General features: G+C 35.7%; 1 protein-coding gene across 7 annotated transcripts in view; it reads right to left on the reverse strand.

Annotated features, from left to right (window-relative positions):
* LOC106881557 (CDK5 and ABL1 enzyme substrate 1) overlaps positions 1-7,888 on the reverse strand; it is a 75,991-nt gene that overhangs the window by 12,696 nt on the left and 55,407 nt on the right. For 6 of the 7 annotated variants that reach the window (XM_052972506.1, XM_052972504.1, XM_052972503.1 and 3 more), the window contains 4 exons: positions 7,434-7,517; positions 6,919-7,039; positions 5,390-5,510; positions 1,875-1,946 (listed from right to left, as the gene is read on the reverse strand). In XM_052972506.1, the coding sequence (XP_052828466.1) occupies positions 1,875-1,946; positions 5,390-5,510; positions 6,919-7,039; positions 7,434-7,517 (398 nt within the window). The remainder of the gene's footprint in view (positions 1-1,874; positions 1,947-5,389; positions 5,511-6,918; positions 7,040-7,433; positions 7,518-7,888) is intronic. The other variant, XM_052972505.1, reaches the window with a different exon arrangement.

The raw sequence follows: 7,888 nt of genomic DNA on the forward strand, positions 1-7,888 counted from the left end.
GGGGGGCTAGCCACTTATATCAACCTCATTACTCAAATGGTACTTATTTCATCGACCCCCGAAAGGATGAAAGGTAAAGTTGACGGAGATCATAAGGATCGATAAAATACTGCTAAGCATTTTGTCTGATGTGCTAATGATTCTGTCAGCTTGCCATAACAATGATAATAATAATAATAATAATAATAATAATAATAATAATAATTTCTAACAAATTTGGAAAGACAAGGATTGAGTGAATTATATCAATGACAGTACATGACTGATTGTTATTTTACCAACCCTGGAAGGACAAAACACATAGTCAACCTCGGTACATAAAGATACATAGAGTGGTGTCACTTAATTTAAAGGCAAGAGTAGTGTATGTTGATTACATGATAATTATTTCCATTTATTTAACCTCTTAAGATCTCAACTGTACATATGAGCAGAAGGAGGACTTTTTATTCTTTAAAACGACATCAGTTTAAACATCATAATTTTAAATTAGCTTAATGTAATTACTGACAGTATCAACAATGCCACAAAAAATGTCTGTTTGTGAACATGTAAGTATGTTCTATGTTGCAAAATTATTGGTCTTCCATCAATCTAGCCATGACTATCCCGTCTTCTTTCCAGGTATATTACTTTCAGGATTGGCTCATTCTGTAACCTTAACCGTTTTTGAAGACAATTTAATACAATTGTATTAAGTATGCAAGTTTTTTTTTTCAACAAAACAGAAATGTGTGTATTAATGATTTAGAAGAATGAAACCATAAGACACTGATAATTGGTTGGATACCTGAAATTTAGGAAAACAGGATCATATCCATGAGGTAATGAATTAATCAATTTGTTGATCACATTATCTAGAATTTTTTCATATTTTAGATTATATAATCATACGGTTCATTGCATTTCTTGGATTTCCTTGGTTGAATACTCATGTTGATCTGTTTGAAGACACTGCTGACCACTGCAGCATTCAGATTTTCTAGTGTTTTATTAGCTCATTGGGTCATAGTCATGCTGAAAAATCCACAACCAGCTCAAATGACTCTTGGCACATGGAACTTATGGAAGTATAATCATTTCCAAGATGTCTAGTTAGGCAGAACTGTTGATGATGTTTGGGACCAATACTTTTTCCAGACATGTAGCCTTAAATCATGACATTGTCATCACTAGTCTTAACTAGTCTTCACTAGTCTTAACTAGTCTTCACTAGTCTTTTTTTAAAGTGTTCTTAAATTATGTGACATTCATTTTTGTGACTTCGTTAATACCATCAATAATTTCAAAATGATAAATTAAAATTTCTCACATGTAAACTTAACATTATTTGAAAGAGTAAAAAAAAAATTCTCTTTTTATTCATATAATTAACTCATGATTAATTAAACAGGTATAATTAACACTTATCCATCAGTGTACTATTGTCTTCAAATTAAGTGAATCCAACTTGTCTTTTACTCTTCTGATTCTGTCACGGCACCATGCTTAGATAACAACAATAACAACAACAATAATAAGGATTATTAAAATGGTAAGGATGCAAGAAATAGTGAAATTAAATGCATTAATAAGTAAAAAAAAAAAAAAGTGCATGGAAACTCTATCACCACCACCACCGCCACCAGAAAAATAAGCAGGCAACAACAGCAACTGTAGAGCAACAGCTGCTGCTGTATGACAACACATGCAACTGTACAGCTGCAGTTCTTACTGTACAGCAGTTGCTGCAACTGTATAACAACAGCCCTTACTGCACAATAACTACTACTGTACAGCAACAGTATGGCAAGGCAATAAATAGCGACCACCTGATTGCAAGATGTTTGGGTGAGAGGAAGATTGTGATCTGCCGGGAAGCAATCACATCTTACCTGTGTCTAAAGACAATGGTGCACAGCTGACTCTTTGGGAATCATGGGAAATACTACGCAATATCTCGCGACCTAAATGGGTTAGAAAAACACATGGTAGAAAGAACGAGAAAGAGCGAGAAAAATTACGGGTCATAGTAATCATGCACCGTTTCCCTTTTTTTTTTTCAATCCCTTTTTATTCTTTTGTTTTCCTCTTTTCTTTGTTGTTGATGCTGGAGTTCAGTCAACTCTGCTCCAGAAGGTCCAGACGATCCATAGCTTGGATGTAGTTGGTCGAATGCTTGAGTGAGATCCACAGACATCTCAGGTCTTGGGTCTTGTAAGTGAACACCTCCTACACTACACTGTCACTTAACAGTAGTGTGACTGCAGTGGCATGGTGTAGACATGTATGCAATATAGTGTAATAGCAATAGTGTGAGAGCGTAAACATGTGCAAATATAGTTTGGCAGTGAAGGCAGTGTCTAGCGTAGTATGATAGTATGTAGTGTAGCATAGATATGTATGATATAGTGTGGTAGTGATGACAAAGTCTGGTATAGTATAAGTTGATAAAGTAGACTGAGTGATATTATGTGGTGTTGTATACATGTGAGGAGTAGTACAGTATTGAAGACATATTGTGTGATAGTAAGGTCATGTTGTGTGGTATGGTGGTGTAGTGTTGTGAAGATATTGAGTGGCACACAGTGCCATCTTAAGGCATGCGCACACTGGCAGTTGCCCTGAAGCCCCAGGAGTCCAGGGGCCCAGTTCAAATCTATGTATGCTGTGACTTGCTGTCAATCAATATATACTATAGTGCCTGGTGCATTGGTTTCCCCAAGGGGCCTATAATAGCGTTAAGACAACCTTGGTGGCACAGTTTGGTAGTGAGGGGACATGTGTGGGGTGTGGTATGGCATGGTAGTAAGGTAATGTTGTGTGGGGTCTAGTATAGCTGTGGGGTCTAGTATAGCTGTGAGGTCAAATCATGTGGTGTAGTTTGGCGCTGAGAACTGTGTGATGTGTAGTGTGGTAGCCAAATAATTTTGTGTTGTGAGATATGCAGAGAGAACCGGTTGAACGTGTGGATGTAGTGTTGTTTGTAGCATAGTAGTGAGGACATGTTGGGTGATGTATGTCAACACAGCAAGTTTGTTTGGAGTGTAGCAAGACAGGTAGAGAGAGTTGTGTGATGGGGGTGTTATACGAGGGGGTGCTGAAAACTTCCTGGCTTTGGGTAAAAGAAAATTCAGGAGGATCAGTTAATTATGATTTTATTCAACATATTCCCTTCTCAGATTCACACACTTATTGCAGTGGTCCTTCAGGTTTTTTTCTAAGTCCTGCAAAAAAACTTGGAAGGTCAGGCCTCTAACCAGGCCTTTCACGACACCCTTAAAGCCAGGAACTTTTCAGCATTCCCTCATAACGCAAACTGCACCAGTTGTAGCTAGTTGGGTCCAACTGGCTTCATATGACTAGAGATAGTTGTTTGCATAAACTTCTCTGGGTGGTGACATTGGAAAATTGAGTGTACTCATGTAAAATTTCCTTTTCTTTACAGAAATAGTAAATTTATCAGCATGCTCAGCAAATAAAGTATCTATCAATAAGAAATGGAAATGTGAGTTAGAGGAATGCATAGCTGCTAAACCAGAAAAACATATATATTTGATGAGCTGTTTCAAAAAGTGGACATGAGCTGGAAGAAGAGCTTCTGTGTAGCTGCCTCCCAAATCATAAAGCTATAGGTATGTTTTGCAACAGTTGTAATTAATAACTATTCACACTTCATATTTTAGAGATGAGTTTAATAGTCTGACTAATTAGTGAAGATCTAAAAATCTATCAAAATATAAGAAATAACGCTTGTAAAATATTCACTTTTTAATCTCTTTTTTTTTTAAATGATAAAGGCTTTTTCAGAACAAGTTAGAATTTTTTAAAATTACAGTTGGGTGGATAAGGTATTATATATCCAGTCTACACAATCTTGAGTAATGAGTTCAGATCTGTTGTAACCGTTTTGTTGTTTATAAACAGAACACCATAATTTATCTTATCTCTGTTCATCAAAATATCAGGGTTAAATACCTGATATTATGTCGATGCTAACAGTAATAGACTGGCATCCTGTCCACGATAAGTTTGTCTTGCATCTGCTTCATATCATCATTGTTAGCAGTCAATTGTCATGATATGACTGTCCATGGCTTTTCCTTGACTTGATAAGCTTCCTCCATACTGGCCGGGTTTTCACTTGAGTTGGCCATTTATTATAATCAATTTCATTCCACTTCATATTCCTTTCGTGCAGTATCTTTGAATCTCAGTCTACGTCTTCCATGATTTCTTTCCCCTTGTATAGTTATGAGTAAAAAAGTTGTCTGTTGTTGTCCATCCTCTGTACATGTCCCAACCAGCATAAATTTCTATCAATGAAGATTTCCATCACAGGAGGAATACCAGTACACCAGACGACCTCTTCCTTCCTGATCGTGTCACAGCTCTCTTATTATATATGCATGTACTTTGAGCATTATAGATTGTCCAGGTTTCAGCTCCATACTGCAGGGAAGAAAGCACTACATCTGCTCAATGCCATGGAAACAGGACTAAGGGCTCGTTCTCAGGGTTTTAGCAGACATATAGCTTTAATATTTCTGAGGGTCATAACAGTCAGCAGAGGGTATAACAAGTCTGCACTAGCTATAAGCAGTCACTTTTTGAGGATATAAATGTCCTTACCTCTGGTTGAAATAGTTACACCTGTTTGTAAATTTTACCACCTCTGGTTATAGCAGTCACCATATTTTATTCTTTTCAGACACCTACACACTATGTATATACAATAAACATATAGACAAACACAACCATACAACATAAATGTTATCTGAATATATATATATATATATGTCTATATATACTGTAGAAATAAAGACACTGTGTTTACACAGTACATATGTACCACTTCCAGGAATGGTTTCAATTCATCCTGAAAATGAAGACTATGCAATACTCATCAACTCAATACAAATATATCTCTTCATTATATTATATCTACCATGTGTCCCCTCAAAACTTGTAAACACTTTACCCAGTCCTTCTTCTCCAAACCTATCCCACCCACTGAATCACCTCCAACAATTACTGTGATTAAGATGACTAAACTTAGAGTATTGAGCCCTTAGACAGTATTTTGGTACCTGTGGGGGTACTTTTGCAGTTACCAAAGTAATTCGTTAGTGTCTTGGTCATGCAAACTAGTTTAAATATAAAATACAGCAAGTGGAGAAAAATACAAAGTGAAAAGTTCAATTCCAAACCACAGCTCTACTAATGCATGCAGATAAAGATTAGAAAACAGTAACGAAGAGAATGAGAAGACGAAGAATAAGAAGAAGAAGAAGAAAAATAAGAAATGTATATATTTCAAAAGACAAGAGAAAATGGTGCAGAGTGAAGTGTGTAGAAATTGGAAAGTCTTTGAAGATATATAAAAAAAAGAAAAAAAAACCTGACTAACCGGAAACTGTGTCTGATACTGCACCACCAGGTGGAGCCAGAGGTGGTGTTTCCTGAATCTGTTTCCAGGAACTTGACTGTTGAGATGTTGGTACCAGAAATCGACTGTAAGAAACATCTTGCTGCAATAACACATGGTGATAAAAAAAGAAAAGAAAATATGATGAGATTATGAATTATTATGATTAGCTTTGCATGGGAGAGAGGGAGAATTAAAATCTTTATCACTCTTATTTTATTTAGTGTTTCTCATTAATTTTATCCAGGGTTAGTCTGAAATGGATGAAATAGCTGAGATAAAACTGAAAGCAATACTAATATTTGATGATATTTTATCATCACAATAAGTAAGTAAATATAATAAAATTTTTTAAAAATTCAGAAGAATTTGAAGGTCAGAGGTCAGCTGTTCAGTATTCATCATAACAAGAAGGGACCATCAGCTTATTCACACAACCTATTAAAGATAACAATATCACCCTCAAAATCACACCCTATTGTCTTAGAAGAGGATGGTCACATTGAATAATGTAGATCTAAATATGCTGTCAATGGAATAAAGACAGGTTGGTTACAGGTGAAATGTATTTGATTTGATTGATCTGGGATTAAACATCCATAATTTATGTTGAAAAATGCAGTTTTATTTATGTTTTTTATTTCTTAGAACTGTTGAACCATGTTAGAATTGCCTACAGAATTTGGTCGCCTATGAAACAAGTAAAAGAAGATAAAAGAATTTGATTGTCTGCCTGTAGGTCAACTGAGGTCTCAGTTATTTCCCTTACTCTCAGTCTCAAACTACCAGTTATAGGTGGGTGTGTATGAAGGCATTGTTAAGACGTTCACGGTGCTATCTTGAGGTCTTGCAATTAGATTACACCACACAACACGTTAGACAAGTTGTTCTCTACCATCGTTTTAAGTCGATCAAAGTCTTGTGTAGACAGAAGCCACGAGGAAGCTTGTTGAATGAAGTGCACTTTGTTGTGATTGCCCTAATAGAAGTTCAATATCATGGTTCAAGTTGAATGGTTTCGGTTGGAATTGACTTCAAATTTGAAACTCCTGGGGAGAACTTGGGCATGAATGAGGACTGTGTCTTGGTAGAGTAATTTGTATTCTAACTGAGGATTATGTGATTATGTTACATATGCAAGTGTATATGTAACATATACTAAGTTATATATTCTATAATACAAGGAGCAGATAATTACATTTGTTTAGTTTGTGTGTGTGTGCGCGCGCATGAATAAATATAAGATCCAAGAATCGAGGTGTAGGGAGAATTCTATGTGAAGATTACATTAAGAGTAACAAGTGATTTTGTATAACTCATACACATAGATTATGACACAATGATTAGACGCTTACAAAATCTTTTCTATAATAATATGGACAATCATTACAGGCACAAATTGAGGCTGATCTCAACATGTCCAATCATCTTCTCACTTATCTCCTTAGACAACCTATCCACAGCATTCTATTATTTCTTTCAGCTGGTTCCAGAACAATGTTGACGCTTACCTGGCCTTCAACCTTCTCAATAGCTTCAATTGCAAGGTTTGCCAGACCATCATAGGTACAAGTTGATGTCCTTTGACCAGAATGTTGACGTAAACGAGTCTCTTCCTGATGGATCTCTAATCTGCAAAATGATGACAAAAGTAATGAGAAAAGGGGGCAGATTTATTAAATATGTATACATATCTTCATGTGAATATATATATATATATATATATATATATATTGTAACTGCATATGACTGGTCTATAGCTTGCATCAATTTGTCTAGAAACACCAGTAGATTCTAATAAGTTTCTATCTCCTCATCATACACATCACATTCACATACACACATGAATGGATGTTTGAGATTGTATGTGTATGTATGTATATGTGTGTGTGTATTTGTAAGTACATAAGCAGTTACAACATCAATAATAATATACTTTTTTATAACAACAAAAACCAATTACAACAACAATTTGTAAAAAGGGAATCAAAGAACATTTGTAAAAATTATTTATGTAACAACTTACTTGGAGCCGTGTTGTGTAGATTTGTGGTAGGGAATTACAGAAAAAATGGCTAAAGGAACTTTTGTTTGACTCACAAGTAACACTCTACAATGAAAATTAAACATTATTAGTTTTTTTCATAGGGTCAATGGACAATAACAAAGTAAATGGTTTTGTTAAAAGTAATTTAAGACTGAAATGAAGGTTACAAGTTCAATCTCTACCATCAATAAGAAACTTATATAACACACACACATACCATCACCATTTAATGTCTGCTTTCCATGCTGGCATGAGTTGGATGGTTTGATAGGAGTTGGTAAGGCTGCCCCCCCCCCCAGCCCCAACAGCTCCAGTCGTCTGTTTTGGCATGGTTTGTATGGCTGGTTGTCCTTCCTAATGCCAGCCACTTTACAGAGTGGACTGGGTGCTTTTTATGCGACACCAGCATCAGTAATCTCTCTCTCTCTCTCTCT

Source organism: Octopus bimaculoides, chromosome 13 (assembly GCF_001194135.2).
Source record: "Octopus bimaculoides isolate UCB-OBI-ISO-001 chromosome 13, ASM119413v2, whole genome shotgun sequence".
NCBI lineage: Eukaryota > Metazoa > Mollusca > Cephalopoda > Octopoda > Octopodidae > Octopus > Octopus bimaculoides.